This window comes from Podarcis bocagei (assembly GCF_964188305.1).
Source record: "Podarcis bocagei genome assembly, chromosome: 2".
Lineage (NCBI taxonomy): Eukaryota > Metazoa > Chordata > Lepidosauria > Squamata > Lacertidae > Podarcis > Podarcis bocagei.
Window position 1 is genome coordinate 56,466,175 of NC_138126.1, and position 18,958 is coordinate 56,485,132.

Here is an 18,958-nt window from a genome sequence, read left to right on the forward strand (position 1 = left end):
CTGCGCAAACATGGCAGCTTCCCAGATGGAACCTCCTCTCCTCTCCCTGTGCACTGCTCTGGGGATTCTCCTGACTCCTCTGGAACCATTGGGGGGGGGCTGTTGCGCAAGCAGAAGTCCGTATGCAGTACTTCCACTGAGAGAGCTGGTTAGGTGAATTTCACCTGATGTGTTTAATCCACCACACATCTGGCAATTCTCTCCTCAGAGACCTTTCCCCCCAGTCTTATGGGCTTCTGGCTTCCAAGCTCAGCTGAGGGGGTGGGGACCAAGCTTAAAACAGGGGGTGAGTTAAGCACTTTCTAATAAATTCTCAGCTGCAAATTTCTCTTCCTCCCTGCCACACACACACACACACACACACACACACACACTTGTTGGGCTGAGAACACTTTGGCCTATGAATGAATACTGCCATTCATATGGCAGTTTATTCCATTTTCATGACTTCCCCGTTTCGTTCTGCATTATAACTGAGCTTTCACATAACATAAAATGCCATTTCTAGAATTGCTGTGGAATATAGGGCAGATTTCCATGTTATTTGCTTCCAGAAAAAATCCATTTCCAAACAATATGGAAAAGACTGCTAAACATGCACTGTATGTCACAATAGTTCTGGAAGTGGCTTTTACATTGCGTGAAACTTGCCATATATCCTATTTTTCTAGGACATGTCCTCCTTTAAAAATGAGAGTCATCATGGCGATCCATAGTTAAAAGTAGAAGTCGGGAAGTGTGTTCTCTTTTTTGCTCTTCAAAACATGGCAACTCTAAATATAATGTGGAAATTAACAGTTATCATAAAGATGGAATAAACTGCCATGTGAACGCAGTCCTTCTTTGCCTTGTAGCTCCTCTCTGAGGATTGGGTGTGTAATGTTAGGGAATCCAATCTGTGTTTTTGTGTTCCAGTTCATCGTCTGGAGCTGTTCCATTCCAGGTTTTACCCAAAGCTCAGCAGCTCTAGGGACCAGGCCATAGGCAGCTGATTTCTGGTGGGCTTTTATCATGTGTTTGAGTCTGTTCTAAAGTATTTTGGTCACGAACCTTTGTGCAAAGAGCATACTTTACAGGGAGATGTTATAGTTAGCATTTATGCAATATTGTTTTCATTTTATTTTCATTTGTGCTAAAACAGTGGGGTGGGGAGGAGGAATATAGGATCCTACTTGTATTGTTCTGTTCTGTTCTGCTCATTGGGGTCTCCACAGATTAATTATCTCTTTTGCTATTTCGTGGTACATTTAGCTGAGTGTTAAAATGTAATTTTGAATCTTAAAACCAAATAAAATATTAAAAAACAGTGGAACCTCAGTTGTCGAATGCTTCGAAAGCTGAACAATTCGGAACCTGAACGCCAACAACCCGGAAGTGAGTGCTTTTGTTTTCGAAAGGCTTCTGAGACACATTTCTCCAATTTTTCAATGGATTTTGCCGACTAGCAATTGTGCCTCAGTTGTCAAATGTTTTGGGAGTTGAACGGTCTTCAAGAATGGATTACATTCGACAACTGAGGTTCCACTGTAATTTTTTTTTAAGAGTTGGTACTTTCCCAGGAGAGACTCTTAACTTCTTGGGGGATTTGTAAAGGAGGAAGGTTATAGAAATCAACAAGCATGTGCATATTAAGACACTCACCGATGGCCGCTCAACATCGCGAAACTCATCACAGCGGGATCCCAAGTCTGGAGGTTCCAGCACCTGGTCAATACCATAAGCAATCCCACCATTAAATTTCATTAACTGCTGTACAATCCTTGCATTGCCATTGTTCACCAGAATTTCCCCCTGTAAGGAAGGAAAACAAGAAGCATATCAGGAGGTGCTCGGTTCAAACCACTGTACGTGAAATTCATCCCTGCCTCCATCCACTTCTTGAAACTTACTGGCACCTTAGGCTTGCTTGCCTGATCACATGCCAAGGCAAAAAAATTAACTGAAAAATTCCCCTTCTATGCAAAAAAAAAAAAAAAAAAAAAAAGGTACAGCAGCCATATCAAGATCTAGACCGGGGCAGCTAACCTTTGGCCCTCCAGATGTTTGAGGACTGCAATTCTCATCACCCCTGACTATCGGCTATGCTGGTCTGGCGCTGATGACAGTTGGAGTGTAACGGCAGCTTGAAAGCTGCCAATGGGAGTAGAAGAGGGGAGACAGGAGAAGAGGACCTCTCCAACTCATTCTCTTCCTGATGTTTTACCTACTCAGAATTGCCACACACACACACACACACACACACACACACACACACTCTGCTTGTTGACAGGAAAGCACTTAGTGGGGAGACCTGAAAGACTAAATCTCTTGCGGGGGCTCAAGTAGTGCCAGCGCCTTCTGTCAAGAGCTTGGGTGTAACCTTCGATGCCTGCCTTTCCATGGAGGCGCAGGTTGCAGCCACAGCAAATGTGGCATTTTTCCATTTCCGCCGTATTAAGGTCCCTTACCTTTCTTGCCCTGATCTGGCCACAGTGATCCATGCGATGGTCACCTGCAGACTTGATTATTGTAACTTGCTCTATGCGGGACTGCCCTTGAAGCTGACCCAGAAACTCCAGCGGGTGCAGAATGCCGCGGCGAGGCTCCTTACGGGGTCCTTGCCGCGGGATCACATTCATCCAGTGCTTTACCAACTGCACTGGCTCCCGGTGGAGTACAGGGTCAGGTTTAAGGTGCTGGTTTTGACCTTTAAAGCCCTATACAGCCTAGGACCCATGTACCTACAGGACCTCCTCTCCTGGTATGCCCCGCGGATGACCTTAAGGTCCACAAATGACAACACTTTGGAGGTCCCAAGTCACAAGGTGGTTAGATTGGTCTCAACTAGGGCCAGGGCCTTTTCAGTACTGGCCCCGACTTGGTGGAATGCTCTGTCACAAGAGACTATGGCCTTGCGGGACTTGACATCTTTCCACAGGGCCTGCAAGACAGAGCTGTTCTGCCTGGCCTTTGGTTTGGACTCAGTCTGACCCTCATGTTTCCCTCCCCTTATGGTTTTGATCTATGGACTACTATTAAAATGAGGCTGCATTTTAAATTGTATTTTTAACCTGTATTTTAAATTGGTCCCCCCCCATTATGTTTTTATTGTAATTTTACTGGTGTTAGCGGCCTTGAGCCTGGCCGGTGAGGGAGGGATATAAATAAAAAATTATTATTATTACTATTATATTATTATTATTATTAAAGAGTCACCAAATCAATCCCTAGCTGACCCACTCAAGCAGTACAATAATCACTCCACCCCTACATACACATCATTTAGTTCAGATAAACATTGACTTACGGCACTTGTCTTGCTGCAGCCAAATGAGATGAGTGATCCATGCATCGTTCTTAAACCATGATTATTTATCAGGCTGGAACCCGATAACTAGACACACACAAAAGTAATGATTCTGAGACAACTTCAAAAATAAATTCAGAAGGGTGTTTTTTTAAAACAACAGCAACAACACTATCAACTTACCAGCGTGTCCCTGATCATGTGTCCTTTGAGATAAGCAGCCAACTTGTTCCGGTGTTCTCTATGATACAACCATTTTTGCATATCCTCAGGGAGAGAATTAAATGCTGCATCTGTAGGCCACAACATTGTGAAGGGCTGGTGCAAGGTATTGTTCACCAGATTAAGAAGTCCCGCCTCCTACACAGAGACAATACAGCAAAGTGTATGCACATCAAAATGCCGTACACGCAGTATCAGTCATAAATTACTTGTGTGCAACTAGCCATCAGAAACAAAAGAATGTTTTGAAGCGTAGGTGGGTTCCCACAAGGCAAGACACAGTGATAACAGCAAGAACCTTTACTGAACTACGTAACTGGGAAAGCGGAGCAAAGCAACTGCTTATATGCATTTCTGAAGGCCTGGGCCATGCCCACTTCCAACGTGATTGGCTGTCTAAACTTCCAAACTGCGAATCACGACTCAGATTTTAAGGGCCAATGGCAGAGGCCCAATTCCTGAAATGTTCTGTGATTGGATATCATATATCAAATCAGAACACAGGGGCTCAGAATCCTTAGTCCGGACTCAAACTCAGGCAAACACAGACCACTGAATACATAACATGTTCCATATTTAAAAGTAAGAAATTTACTGCACAATCCTTTGAATGTAACACCAAGCCTAGATTGGAGGGAGTATACTCTGAAATGAATTCTGAACTAACTCAGAAAGTTAATTTTTTTTGGGTATTTTTATTAGAGATTAATGTTTCATTTTAAGGACTACAGATTTTTTAAAAAATTACCACTAGAAGCTTGCTGTAGATTTTGTATCCATAAGCATCTGCAACCTCTGTGATGGTTTCCTGGAAAGCAACAAAAAGATGCAGTTATTAGAAACCAAGTCTCTGTATCATGGAAGAGGAAACCCAAATGCATTGCCACTCCCAGGGGATCGCTTTGTGTCCATTATAATGAAGACTGAAGAGAAATCGCCCAATACACAGACATTCATACTCATTAATACAGCAGCAAGTCATGCTTTCTGCCAATCATCAATGCAGTTAATCAATATACTACTATTCTGGTCAGACATACTAGTTGTGAAATGCCTCATTCCAATATTTATAAAACTTTCTTCCACCAGGTAAGAGATTTCATATGCAAAGCTAGAAATGCTTCTGTACAACATAGGAATGCAAACCAAACAATTGTGTAACACCAAGGGGCAAGATGGGCTCACATACATTGCCAATGCATATAAATTACCTTGGGTGTGCCTTTGGCAGATTTACGTCACTGCTGGTATTTATTTTATTTTTTTATATTAAAGCAAGTGCAAGGTTTTATGTTTAACCAGAAAAACCATAGTGTTGTGTTTGTTTGCTTTTTTAAAAAATACAAAGTTGGGTATAAAAATTAATGAGTCATTTCAACCCTTTATAATTTTAGACATACCTGTGCTAGGTTGGATGAAATGTTTATATTCTGCAGGTCATATGGGATTAAGATCTTGTCAATGAAATGTAGGACACCATTGTTTGCCATAATGTCACTCTCAATTATCTTTGCTTCATCATTTAAATACACGCTGTTCTGAGAAAAAGGGACATAATACACATTCCCAGTAAGAAACACCTTCTCATGTACAAAGCCTTTGTGTTCTTGAGTGATGATCATCAGTGAGGGATGGGCTACAGTAGCAAGATGGAGTAAGTTATTGTAGGTTTGTCTTGATAGAGGTTTTAGGCTTGACGGCTTATCATGACTATTGGTCCATTTAACCCAGCATTGTCTACACTGACTGGCAGCAGCTCTTCAAGGTTTCAGGCGGAGTCTTTCCCAACCCTACCTGGACACACCAGGGACCTTCAGCATGCAAAGCAGATGCTCTAACCACTGGGTTATGGACCTTCCATTGAATATATGCAACCGTGTTCTCACAGTCCCCTCCTTCGACTACTCAAGCTGGGTACAGTGGTACCTTGGGTTAAGAACTTAATTCGTTCTGGAGATCCGTTCTTAACCTGAAACTGTTCTTAACCTGAAGCAGCACTTTAGCTAATGGGGCCTCCTGCTGCCTCTGCGCTGCTGAAGCACGATTTCTGCTCTCATCCTGAAGCAAAGTTCTTAACCCGAGGTACTATTTCTGGGTTAGCGGAGTCTGTAACCTGAAGCGTCTGTAACCTGAAGCGTCTGTAACCTGAAGCGTCTGTAACCCGAGGTACCACTGTATAGCTAAAAACTTTTCAGAAATTTATGGGCAACATTGTGAAGCAGTAGTGCTCCCATGGGATGGGGGGTTTTAAAAGACGATCGAATTCATGGAGAAGGCTATAGGTTTCCCCGAGGCATCTGCTTGGCCACAATAGGATGCTGGACTACATGGACCATTGGCCTGATCTAGCAGGTTCTTCGTATGTTCTTACAATTGCAGGTCTAGGGGCCAAATATGACCTTCCAGGCCTCTCTTATCAGGCCCCCAGGATTCTTCCCAGGCCATACTGGTCCCACTTTGCACCCTAAAGTGTTTTTGCCTGGTTGGAAAATGTCCATAACTCCCTAGTCCCTGGCCTCCATCCTTCTGAAATGTTATATGTTACTTCCTTGGGACCCTTCTTCAATGCATGCCATTTTCATACTAATATAATTGTAAACAAAACAAAACACACAAGGATCAACTTCAACAGTGCCCCAAAACAAAAAAAACCCTGCACCCATCTTTCTGAAGTTTGTTAGGTTTCTTACCAAGAGGCACCTTTATGAAAAGAATAGGGACCAGGGGCATCAAATGAGACTGACCCTTCAGACCTTTCTATCCAACCCTTGGGATTCTACTTAAACCCTGCTCCACACTCACGTTGTGTCTTGCTGCCTGGGATGTGTCCTTGATCTACACGAATGCCTCTTGCCTGGCTGGATGTGAGAACGTGTATAGGAAGCACTTACATGGCGGGAAGGTAGCCCGTTGTACAAAGGGTAAGAGGCACACCCATTGCTCTGCCCACGTACTGAATAACATGGCACATACCTCTTTCATGGAAACCTTTATTTTGAGTCCAGATAGAGCTGTGATGGAATTTTTCAACTGCAAGTCTTCTGACTGTAACTTGTGGCAGATGACTACGTGATAGTTAAGCAAATCCTTGATGAAACCCTTCTCTTCCCATTCTGAAAACTGAAGAAACTGGGGTTATACAAGTCAGACACGGGCTCAGCACCTTTCCAAAGCACTGAAACTAGCTGAGGAGAATGGGATGCCCCAGAGTCAAATATTAATTTGACACTTCACCTACTGAGAAAACTTGTTCTCATTCAAGAAACAGAAGAATGAAGAATTATGGAACTATTCCCCATTATATATTATAGTTAATTAAAAAATTAGGGAAGACAGCCAATCACAATATAATCTCTAATACATTGAAGAGAACTGAATCAAACCTACACATGCAGCAGAAATTCAGATTCATACAAATGTGTTGAAAGTTGCTTAGATTAGATAGCAAACACTCAGGTTTAACTGAAGCGGGGCCCTTTCTAAGGATTTAACCTCTTCTAGTTAGAAGGGGTGATTTTAATGTCGGGGGGGGGAGGGAGGGAGGGAGGGAGGGAGGGAGGGAGGAAGGAAGGAAGGAAGGAAGGAAGGAAGGAAGGAAGGAAGGAAGGAAGGAAGGAAGGAAGGTAGGTAGGTGGTTGGGCTTTGGGCACTGTTGGCATGCAGTGTCTGAGGGCCACCTTGCCTATCCCTGTATTAAACTAGCTCTAAAGAAACCCAGAGAAGACTTGCACAGACCGATAAACAAAACTATAGGCTTTCAAATGCAACCAGAAAAGTGTTTCTTACCGTGGTGCTGTTCTTTATGTAATCAGCATGTGGGACAAAAACAGTGAACGGTCCAGATCCCGTCAATTCAACAGTGCTAAAGCGCTATGGCACAAAAACAGATCCAGAGATTAACACACACAGCAGCACAACATGATTTATGCAAGAAAACACTGCTCAGAAAAGATGAAGCAGGGCTCTGCTCATGTCACTGGACATTTCCAATGTTCTTCACCCTGATGCAGCTCCTTTTACCACTACCCACCCCAAAGTCCACTCCTGAAGTGAAGGAGACTCTCTAGAATGGAGTAGTGTGGGAGTGAGAATTGGCAGAAATCTAAGGTAACTTCGAATAGCCCCCTGTATATGGATTGCTCTCCCCAGGGAGTCCTGCCCATCTGCAATCTTGTCATCCTTTTGGTGCCAGCAAACACATTTTGGTCTACCTGAGCATTTGGACGCCACCAATGACATGTTATTACACTGATGAATCTGTTTTTAATCACATTTATGTCATTATGTGATTATGTTCATCATTATATTTTGTTAATTTTGGCTGTAAGTTGCTTTGAGACTTTTTTTTTTTAGTGGGAAGCAACACACACACACACACACACACACACACACACACACACACACACACTCTTAATAAACCTAAACCTGCATGAGTGGAAGTGACACAAGGGACTCTCTAAATTCAAGGCTAACTCTCTTTTAGAAGATGTTGATGCTTACTTTGAAATGATTAACGAATTTAGATGCAGCTTGTCTTGTGCTGAGCTCCTAAAAAAAATGAAAGAAATTAAAAACCATCTAATATTAACGACAAGGCTCTGCATTTTTCATTTTTTTAAAAAAAACAACAACCTTATCCTTCATATCCAAATGAAGAAAGAACGTTTATACCCTACTTCACACAATAACAGGAGTACAATAATGAATAATGAAATGGGAATGGTTTGTGAAAATAATCCCATTATAAGACTTGTGACATACATTCTGGGCTTGAATTTTCCAGTTGCCTTGAATTGTTTGGCCAGAGAATTGATTAAGGAACCAGTCCCACTGACATCTGACAAGCAAAAATGAACTGCAGTGTCCTCTGCCTTCAGAGTGATGTTGTTGTTTAGTCGTTTAGTCGTGTCTGACTCTTCGTGACCCCATGAACCAGAGCACGCCAGGCACTCCTGTCTTCCACTGCCTCCCGCAGTTTGGTCAGACTCATGTTTGTAGCTTCGAGAACACTGTCCAACCATCTCATCCTCTGTCGTCCCCTTCTCCTTCTGCCCTCCATCTTTCCCAAGATCAGGGTCTTTTCCAGGGAGTCTTCTCTTCTCATGAGGTGGCCAAAGTATTGGATCCTCAGCTTCACGATCTGTCCTTCTAGTGAGCACTCAGGGCTAATTTCCTTAAGAATGGATGCATTTGATATTCTTGCAGTCCATGGGACTCTCAAGAGTCTCCTCCAGCACCATAATTCAAAAGCATCAATTCTTCGGCGATCAGACTTCTTTATGGTCCAGCTCTCACTTCCATACATCACTACTGGGAAAACCATAGTTTTAACTATACAGACCTTTGTTGGCAAGGTGATGTCTCTGCTTTTTAAGATGCTGTCTAGGTTCTTCAGAGTGAACTTATTCTCAACTCCAAGTCCCCCAAAGGCTCTGCTAGACCAAAGAGGTATTTGGAAGATAATCCCATCCCTTTTGCAGAAGAGAAAAGCCTTTTGGGTATGTTATGTACTAAGCTTGGATCCTAGAACAATAGGTAAGTAGAATCCTAATATGCAACAACTGATTGGCTTGCAGGAGAAGACCAATCAGGCTCCAGGAGGGAAGCAGAATCAGCTAATCAGATGGGACACATTGTGTAAATAATGTATATAAACGCCTGAGGTTTGGGGGACAATTAAATCACTGTTTTACAAGCTGCAATAAAGAGCATGAAATCACTACAGGACTCCGAGTATATTTCAGGATAGTATTTCTAATGGTAGCATTTGAACAATTCTAGGTAATATCTGTATTTTAACTGCAAGCTCCTCAACCAGCAATCTTTTTCTTCACTTTCTTTTAAATTAATCCCCAACTAATCTATGGCCAGAACTGTTACTGTACTGCTATATTTAATTCACGGGACCTTTTGTAACTTTCTCACCTCCTCTGAAATATCCACTTGGCATTTAAAAAAAATCTTAGTTTGCTTCTTCTTCAGAAAGAGGAGTGATGGTGTAAGGAACAGTTCTGTATACAGCCTGATGTCAATAATATATTATTGCTGGTATAATGCTGCCCGGTGGGAAATTAAGAGTAGGCTGAGATAAAAGAAATCGTGGCAGCCCCTTTCCAACAGAATGTCCTGTACCTGCCACACAGTGCCTGTGCATATAAATCCATCGCCGGTACCAGATAAACAAATGCAGATTCGATCCCCACTTGTAGAGAGACAGAGAGCACGTGGACTGCAGCCTCCATTATCCTGGGAAGAAAAGTTGAAACATATTAGTCAATAAGAAAGCTGAAATACTGCCTACTTTGAAATGCGTAAAACACACAGTGCTTGGAACTCACATAACTTCTTCTTTTTAAAAAATGTTTTTATTAAGCTATTTCAACATAACAAATTGTCAAACCGTATAATCCCAGACATAATTCCCTCCCCTTTCCTCCCTCCCTTCCCCTCTAGGACTTCCCTCAGCTCCTCTCTCTGATTTCTCTGCACATACTATTTTCTGCATGTTATAAAACTCACATAACTTCTTGAACAAACCTCTATAATCAAGGTGGGCTCTAGATTTTTAATGCTTCTTATCTGAATGGACCATTTTATGCCAAATTACACACTACACAGGATATTCACGATTGGTTTCCCCAAACACACACTTTAAAAAAAAAACATTTCAAGATTCTACCCATAATTTGTCTGATAATGGACAGAAAGGAGATCAATGTAAATCATTTGTTAATCTTTTGACGAGAGAATCAGATGAGTGCCAACAAACCTCCTTGCAAGGATCAGTGCGCTCACACTTGTTAACACCATCGCCAGTGAACCCAGGAAGACAGTTACAGGCAACCTATGTAAAATAAAACAAAAGCAACAATGTATAGTCAACATTATATAATTTGGACCTACAAACAAAACTGCAGACAACAGTAGCAATAGATTGATTTTCTACAATGAAAATTAAAATCACAGGACCTTCCTCAGTCTAGAAACCTGCAGCTGTCTTTATCATCTTATTTCTGCTGTTGTGTGTAAGCATGCAACAAATCACTTCTACCTGAGCAATGGAACTTCTCCTCTGCCTTCACCTTCTATGTGCACCCTGTATCTGCTTTGGGCTTCTCCCCCAACCCTGCTAATTATAGGGGGGCTGGAGGATAAAAAGGGGGAAGTCCCATTGAACAAGTGGAAAGTGTTCCCTACGCACCATGACCTTGCAGGATTCAAATGATGATCTAACAGAGGAGAGCATAACAGAAAGAGAGAGCACATGCATAGCCACCAGAGTGTGCCACTGTGTTTTCCCAGTGAGAAACAGTGCAATCAGCTGCAAGAATTTTAAATAGTCTTCTGAGCTAGTGAGACCCAATCCCTTACGGTCACCAAACTCAGCAGCTGGAGATGCATTGCAGTGCATTAGCACTGTTCCCTCATTGTGATGAGATTTCAGTCTTAGATAATATAGATATGTGCTCATCGAGTGACTTGTGCAATGGAGCTCCCACAAAATCTGATCCAGAAGGTGGGTTTTGTGGAACCCTCAGGGTAGATCTGGGAGGGGGTCATGGGGAGGAGAAATCTGTTGCATGCGTGGATGTTGCTACACAAGCTCAATGATTTCATTGGATACTACCCTTAGAGTGGTACTCTCCCCCCCCCCCCGGGAGAAATGTACTGTTAGAGAGCCCCCCCAAAAAAGTGAAAAGGAGTTGCTTACGAGGCCTGGTCCTGTTTTAACACACTCGGCAAACTGGTGACATCCTCCATTCTTGTCTAAGCATAGATCAATTTCTGTATGTAGGAGAGATGTAGGAGAGAGGATTGTATGCACCAAAATTTTGTTTCCACTGTAAAACTGCACCTGCCTAACAAAACAAGTTCTTAGCATGCTAGGAGGCATGAACAGCGCTGTTATATATGAAGCTGTCTGCCAAGAGGAGAAGTGAGCAAGAGTGAACCAGTAGAAAAAAAAGGTTACATTTTTGGTCTTAAGGACAACATTTTTGACCCACTCACTCTCAACCCCCAAATAAAGCCCTTTCCATGCTAAAAATTAAACACAGCTCTGTGAAGGAAAGACAGAACCCCATAGGAAAGACCATGGCCACAGTAGGCAATACACATACCTGTTACACAATATTTGAATAGGCCCCAACCATGTCTTGGGCAAAAATTGGGATTTGTTCAAATTGCAAGAAGCCCTATTGTCCTAGTAGCAGGTAGATGGGCACAGTCCCCATTTCCTAACAACCACAACTTTATTACTCTGCCTAGGCATGGAACAGTAGGATATCTGCTGTAGAGAAGTGGTGGTTGAACCATGCATGAAATAATTAAGGCGGTGTGAGACGCCAGGTCTGCAAGGGAGACAGGGTGACTGTAAGTTCTCAAACTCATTTTAATGATACCATAAATATTTACTTGAGCTTTAAATGTCACCAGTATGCTTACTCAGGCATCTACATATATACTGGCCTTTGCAGTTAGCATCTATTTTCAAAAGCAGAATTGCTCAGCAGTTCATGTGCTTCAAACAGCATGGGTGCTCACCCCGGCATAGAGTCCCATCTCCAGCATAGCCTTCTTTACAAGAGCAAGTTCTTTGACCAGGCCCAACTTTTGTACAGCTGGCATGTGGGGAGCAGCCACCATTGCCCACCGCACAGAGATCAATTTCTGTGTTACAAAAGAAAAGAAATTAGGAACAGGGTTGTCCTTTCTCTCGCTTCCCTCTGCAGCCTCCTGAAAACCTGCAAGAGTGACCCTTGTGATCAGTATGGAATATATTGTTGGGGGGCGGAGGTCAGATGGGGAGGGGAGTTAACAGAAATTTTCCCCTTATGTGAACAGATGATCAAGGCAGAATTGCAAGTCTATTTTGCTCATGCTTCTTAGCCAAACTGCCAAGGGAACATCAGAATCACTCAGAGAGGTGTACTATTTGCGTGATCAGGCACATCAAGCCTGCTGCCTCCCCCCGCAGACAGATTCATTGTGCAGTTATTGGATCAAAGCAGGCCACAACTTTATTGATTACAGATGTATGCAATCTGGCTCAGGCATCGGGTGATTTCTCGCTCAGTCAGCCCACCTGCTGACTGCTTCCCAAAGGGTTGAATCTGATTGCCCTGTGACTTACCACAAATAGGAACAGCCCATCAGAATTGCTGCCTTGGGGAGTGCTATGGTCCTTAGCCCTATCTGGGCTTATGGACAAAGCGCTACCCCAGGATCCCTTTAATGGGGTACCCCAATTCCGGCTCCGGTGGCAGTTAAGACATTGGGGATCATTTATAGAGTTTAACTGCAGGGGATGTAAGGCTTTGCCTCCTCCTTCAAAGAAGGGAGAACATGCCTGCTTCTTTTCTGCCTCTCTGATTTTGTGGCAGGCCCACTGTGTGTGTGTGTGTGTGCACACACACACACACACACACACACACACACACACACAACCCAGCAAGTCAGGGAGGGAATAACTATCAGGATACAGGCACAGCTGATAACAAGCCACAACTGGCTTGCTGAGGTAAGTGGGGTTGGCATGGCATGGGGTCAAGATCCATTATCTCACAAGACTGCCAGTCTGAAGCCCAATACGCCATCCAAGCACAGGGAACACTTTGGGACTTGACCGGCATGTAAGAACCTAGTGTGGTGCATGCCATGGGGCTGGAATCTTGCTGGTAACATGAGGTGAGTGGGGCCAGAGCCAGTCTGCTCTAAGCTGAGGCTATAAAATGGATATCATCATGGTTTCATCTGGTTCTGGCTTCATGGTTTGATTAATATGACCAATGTGATCAATTGCATTGCCAATTTTGATTAAATCACTATATACGTGGGGGGGGGGCATGCTGATGCTTAACAAAATTCTTGTTGAGGTAAAATGCAGGATTCATAGCCTGCATCTGATCAGTTTCTGGCTGATTGCTTTGAAATACCTGTCTTGTAAGAAGTTCCGTGTTAATCCATAAAAATAAGGATGCTTGATTAAATGAAAGTGGTTTTGTTCCTGATTGCAGATTTCAAAATGATTACTGTAGAGATTACTGTAGAGGAGCTATTTAAGCTGTTATACATCAAGGTGGCATAATAATTTGATTAGCCTGGTACTAAGCACTTGAAGTGCTAGCTGTTTTCATAATCGTGACAGAATGGGGGACAAAACAGGGAGGGGTTAGGAGAGGAAAGCTATTTTGCTGTAGCTTTACTTTTAATTTTTGTACTTTAGTTCTTATAGATTTGCCTTATCCTCTGCAATAACGTGAACATTTCTGTTTCTAGTTAAATTGCAACCAAATGTGCCTAAATGAAGAGTCAATATTAAATGACCGGCCAAAAGGTATCTTAAAGGGCCATAGGAAATGACCCTTTGAAAACCTGTCCCATAGGATTCTCAAGAAACAGAAAGCAGAATCACAGAGATGGAGGGAATCTCAAAGGTCATATAGTCCAATGCAGTCAATTGCCCCTCAACTGATGGCCATCCAACCTCTGCTTAAAAACCACTGATGGTGGTGTATACACCAGCTTCTGCAGCAGTCCTTTCCACTGTCAGACAACTTCTACCACAGGAGAAGTTTAAACCCTTTTTCTTTTAATGTAGGCACTCCAGAGGAATAAAAACAGATCTGCTCCATTATCTAGGTGACAGCATTTCAAGTATTTGAAGATGGCTACTCCCTAAAGAAGCCATAAAGAAGGCTCATCGCCGAAGAATTGATGCTTTTGAATTATGGTGCTGGAGGAGACTCTTGAGAGTCCCATGGACTGCAAGAAGATCAAACCTATCCATTCTGAAGGAAATCAGCCCTGAGTGCTCACTGGAAGGACAGATCCTGAAGCTGAGGCTCCAATACTTTGGCCACCTCATGAGAAGAGAAGACTCCCTGGAAAAGACCCTGATGTTGGGAAAGATTGAGGGCACAAGGAGAAGGGGACGACAGAGGATGAAATGGTTGGACAGTGTTCTTGAAGCTACCAGCATGAGTTTGACCAAACTGCGGGAGGCAGTGGAAGACAGGAGTGCCTGGCATGCTCTGGTCCATGGGGTCACGAAGAGTCAGACACGACTAAATGACTAAACAACAACAACAACACTCCATCGCAACTCACTCATATTTTTTTCCTGGCAAAACACACCCAACTCATTCAACTTTTCCTTACAGGACTTTGTATGCAGGCTTCTCACCAACTTTGCCCCCTCTTCTGGACACATTCCAGTTTGTCAATATCCTTCTGAAGCTGCAGTTCACAGAGCTGGACAGCAATGTTCAGAAAAGGTCATATGTTCTCTTCTACCCACAGAATTTTCATTTTTGAAAAGGTATGCATGTTCATCACTCATATATGCATGTTCATCACTTGATAAATGAAAACTATTGTTTAAATCAAATATCCATATTCTGTTGATTACTCAGTTCATTATCCAGACTTTTCTGTGCAGGATGGGTTATGATTTTACCATGTATGCAACATGATTGCAGACATTTGCCAGAAGTACCTGTGCAAGAGGTTCCGTTCCCATTGTATCCAGCAGAACACAAGCAAGTGGGCTGGGAAGTGGTAGAGTCATTGACGCAACTGAAATGGAAGAAGGAAGCACTGAGAAGGTATGTATGTACCCAAATTCACCAACATGTTCAAGGATGCTATTCTGTGGTAATGACCAGTCTAAAACTCCAGCATTCTTGGATCTCTATAAACAGTTGATCCTGGTTTCCTTTGCCCAGGTGAATGCAATTAAGAACTATGAGAGTGACATTATATCATGCAGGGTTCAAAAAAGCTCAAGCAATGCATTTTTGCTTTTCCTTGTGCAAAATAAATGGAAGTTTTGCATCTCAGTGACATGTGCATCACAGGACCCCAGTTGATCATAAGTGAAAGCCACTGCCAAAAGGCTATTGCTGACAAAAGATTTAGGTGGTCTCGAAATTAGCAGACCAATTTCCATCTATATCAAAATTACTTCTCCTTGATAGGTACATCTTTAGCTCTACAGCTGTTGATAATACCCAATACAAAGCAACAGAATGGGTAAATGCCTTACCTATTCACACTTCATTTTCAGAAGAGGAATATGCATTTTGAATTTGCATTTTAAATTAAACAATATATTGTTTAAATTAAAACAATATATTGATGAGCAGAAACCATCCTTTTACAATCTTTGCGTATGAAGGGCTTTCTCTCATGCACAAACTGATTCCCCACTGTGCAGGGTGACATTAAAGGATGGAGCAATTGAAAATGCAAAATGTTGAATTAAAGCATCAGCTACCATTATTATTAATAATAATTATATTAATTAGTCACTTTAAAAAAATGAACTCACAGTGACTTATAAACATTGAAAGCAGATATAAAGAGAAAAAACAACCTAAAATACAATAATGTGCATAAAAGAGCAAATCCAGCTCAACCCCAATCCACTACAAAAGTACTGTCATGGTTCCATATTTCAAATACTCATGTCCAGATAAATGCATAGCATCACATGTTTTAAATTGTGCCCTCCAATTGTACTCACTTCGCATGTTCATCACAAGTGCCATTACAGAAATCCTTTTTAACTTCTGAGAGAAAGAAAGAAAAAGTTTTTACATTATTCCTGCATTGCAGGGGGTTGGATTAGATGACTCTTGGGACCCCTTCCAACTCTACAATTCTATGATTCTATAACTCATCAAGTAACTGAAATCTGTCTAAGAAAAATGACAGCAGGACCTTGAACCAGATCAGTCTTTTCAGCGATACTTTTTATGTTGTGATCTCAAGTCAGCAGCTTCTCTGTACTGCATCAGAAGCTGCTTCTGCAATGTGACTATTTGGGTGACAGAAGAAGCAGAGTTGCTGCTGTGGAAACAATGTTAAAAAGTGTTACTGCATGCATGCACGCATGCACACGGCTGCCTGCACACAGATATTAATAATGGCCTCACTAAATCAGAGTTCTGACTTTTCCCCAAATCCTCCTGTGGTGGAATGCTGAGATACAAGCAGATCCCATTGCAGGGGTAAAAGAAAAGGAAAATAATCTAAGTTATCACAGCAGTAATACCAAGGTTCCTGTTAGGTCTAAACTGGGCTATCCCAAATCTTGGGCAGTCCATAGTTTTGGGGACCCAAGATTAATTATTGACCCAAGAAGAAGTGCTTGACCATGTTTCAACAACTGTGCAGCGTTCATATTTGATGCTTCAGCAAATACTTAATTTATGTATTGTATTCATGTTCGGCACCTGTGGCACTCCAGATATACTTTTATGTTTATCCTGTTTATTAAGTTTATCCCCCAGAGTATCTCTATGTGTGCATAATCCTATGACTGTCTATCATTCCATTTCTATCACTGCCAGTACGACATTAATTTTTGCTGTTACTCATCCTTACATAACTGCTTTTTCTTAAATCGGTCTCACTTTTAAGATTTCATTTTTTAATTCACTGAGTTCAGCAACATCATGACTGCATATCCACAAAGACAGTGGCTTTCATGCACTTACCTATGTCGCAGCTAACCCCTTTAAAGCCTGCCGCACAGGTGCAGCTTCCATCCCCCAGCAGTCCATCGTTGCATATCCCATGAGCGCAGTTGCATTCTGAGGATAAATATTAAACTTCTATCAAGGATACATACAGAAGCCCACATTAAGGCATGCTGAGTTTTCCACAAATTCATAATCAGATGTATGTGACTGTAGCATTTTAAAATAAATGATGAATCATCATGAAATATGAGTACAAAGCAAGTTATATAGAATATAAATACAAATCCTTCATATACAATCTATTTTTTAAAAAAGTATACAAAGTACATACATTATCAAATGGTAGATTATGAAGTTGTAAAACTGAGTGTGTATTAAAGTTCAACACCAATTTTTTTTTATGCCAATAGCCAATCAAGGGACTCCAGCCCACAGCAAATTTGGGATTCTGCTGTCTACAATCTATTGATCTTACTAATTCATCTATTAATCTTACTTTTATTTTTAAATAATTGTATTAATTAGCAAAACTTTTTCATCCACTCCCTCGATTTTATTATTTTTGCATTTCCCTTGCACTTTGCTATGATTCACTTGGAAGATCATTGGTTGAGGTTTTTTAATATACACATGGAAAAGTTCTAACACCACAATTTTAGTAGCAAAGGTTTAATCCTTTGATATACCCACTGGATGCTCTCTCAGACAATAGACAAAAGTTAAATGGGACCGCACCTATGAATTTGTTATAGCTAATGACTGCATTGGACCCTAGGAACCAAATGTGGAACAAAACATATGAGTAATTCACAAAGAGTATGTCGAATAACATTGTAGAATAATATTCCCTCCCTGTCAATATCACAGAAGTTCCACACATCACTCTAGCCATGAATCACCTGATTTACAGTTGGCTCCATATCTTCCTGGCTGACACATTTCACAGGCCGTTCCATGGTAACCTTCATGGCATTGGCACTCGCCATTGCCATCAATGCCATCTTGGCACACTCCGTTTCCAGAACACCAACGGTCTGGTTTTCCCGGGCACATCTCACACATATGGCCATAGTAACCTGAACAGCAGACAGAGACCTCAGGAAACAAAACAAATCAGTCAGACCCATTATACTGGAGGAAATGTGAAACATCATGTAGTCCAAATATTATTTTTAAAACTGCTTTTCGGTTGTTAGTTGTTGGTTTTTTTGGGTGGCTTATATATTTATTTAGTACTTGAGATGGTGCCATAATAGCATTACTCCGTGGTCATCAAGCAAGGCTTTACTAGTGCTGCCTCTTGCTCCCGATGTCCACACCACGTTAATTCCAAACAGGAACCTGGCTGAAGGATTGATCCCAGCCAATCATACTATTAATTTATGTGTGAACTGTATAACTTTTAAAAATATTGTTTTATTGTATACTGATGTTTTAAATTCTTGTACATCGTTTTATAATTTTCTAAATAATAATGTAACTAATAAATTCTTGTAAATACAATACGCCGCTTAACATTTCTTAAGTGGTGCTGACATTGTGACATGTTTTTATGTAGGTAAGAGGATGGAGATTGTGTTCAGCATGGACAGCAGCATTACAGTCATATCATGGGACAGAGACCTCCCCTTCAAATATTTTGGATGGTATTGGGGGTTGACAGGTCAGGAAATAAAAATTTGATGCTTAGAGAGAAATTAGTCATCTGTGGGGAGGGTGCTATAGAACCCAAGGCCAGCTTGTGGGCTTTCCCAAGGCATATAATCAACTAGTAAAAGAACAGAATTCTGGGCTAGATGAGCTCTTACATCCTTCTGGGCAACACAACTTTCTGAGTGATGGCACAAAGGTCTCTGAGGCATCTTTCCATTTTATGATGGAAGTGATGTTATTTCATCCAAGGGCTCTAAATCATCATTAGCCAACTGCATGTATTGAATGGGAAGTAGATCTATAGAAGGTG

General features: G+C 41.8%; 1 protein-coding gene across 1 annotated transcript in view; it reads right to left on the reverse strand.

The window, feature by feature from the left end:
• The window catches only part of STAB1 (stabilin 1), a 100,367-nt gene that overhangs the window by 17,333 nt on the left and 64,076 nt on the right, over positions 1 to 18,958 (reverse strand). Inside the window, exons 38-53 of the mRNA XM_081185174.1 lie at positions 17,895 to 18,090; positions 17,011 to 17,106; positions 16,035 to 16,080; positions 15,006 to 15,085; positions 12,053 to 12,178; positions 11,220 to 11,293; positions 10,278 to 10,352; positions 9,641 to 9,754; positions 8,009 to 8,056; positions 7,295 to 7,378; positions 6,482 to 6,628; positions 4,909 to 5,046; positions 4,257 to 4,316; positions 3,470 to 3,646; positions 3,287 to 3,373; positions 1,642 to 1,791 (exon numbers count right to left, since the gene is read on the reverse strand). Coding sequence (XP_081041300.1) covers positions 1,642 to 1,791; positions 3,287 to 3,373; positions 3,470 to 3,646; positions 4,257 to 4,316; positions 4,909 to 5,046; positions 6,482 to 6,628; positions 7,295 to 7,378; positions 8,009 to 8,056; positions 9,641 to 9,754; positions 10,278 to 10,352; positions 11,220 to 11,293; positions 12,053 to 12,178; positions 15,006 to 15,085; positions 16,035 to 16,080; positions 17,011 to 17,106; positions 17,895 to 18,090 — 1,698 coding nt within the window. The remainder of the gene's footprint in view (positions 1 to 1,641; positions 1,792 to 3,286; positions 3,374 to 3,469; positions 3,647 to 4,256; positions 4,317 to 4,908; positions 5,047 to 6,481; positions 6,629 to 7,294; positions 7,379 to 8,008; positions 8,057 to 9,640; positions 9,755 to 10,277; positions 10,353 to 11,219; positions 11,294 to 12,052; positions 12,179 to 15,005; positions 15,086 to 16,034; positions 16,081 to 17,010; positions 17,107 to 17,894; positions 18,091 to 18,958) is intronic.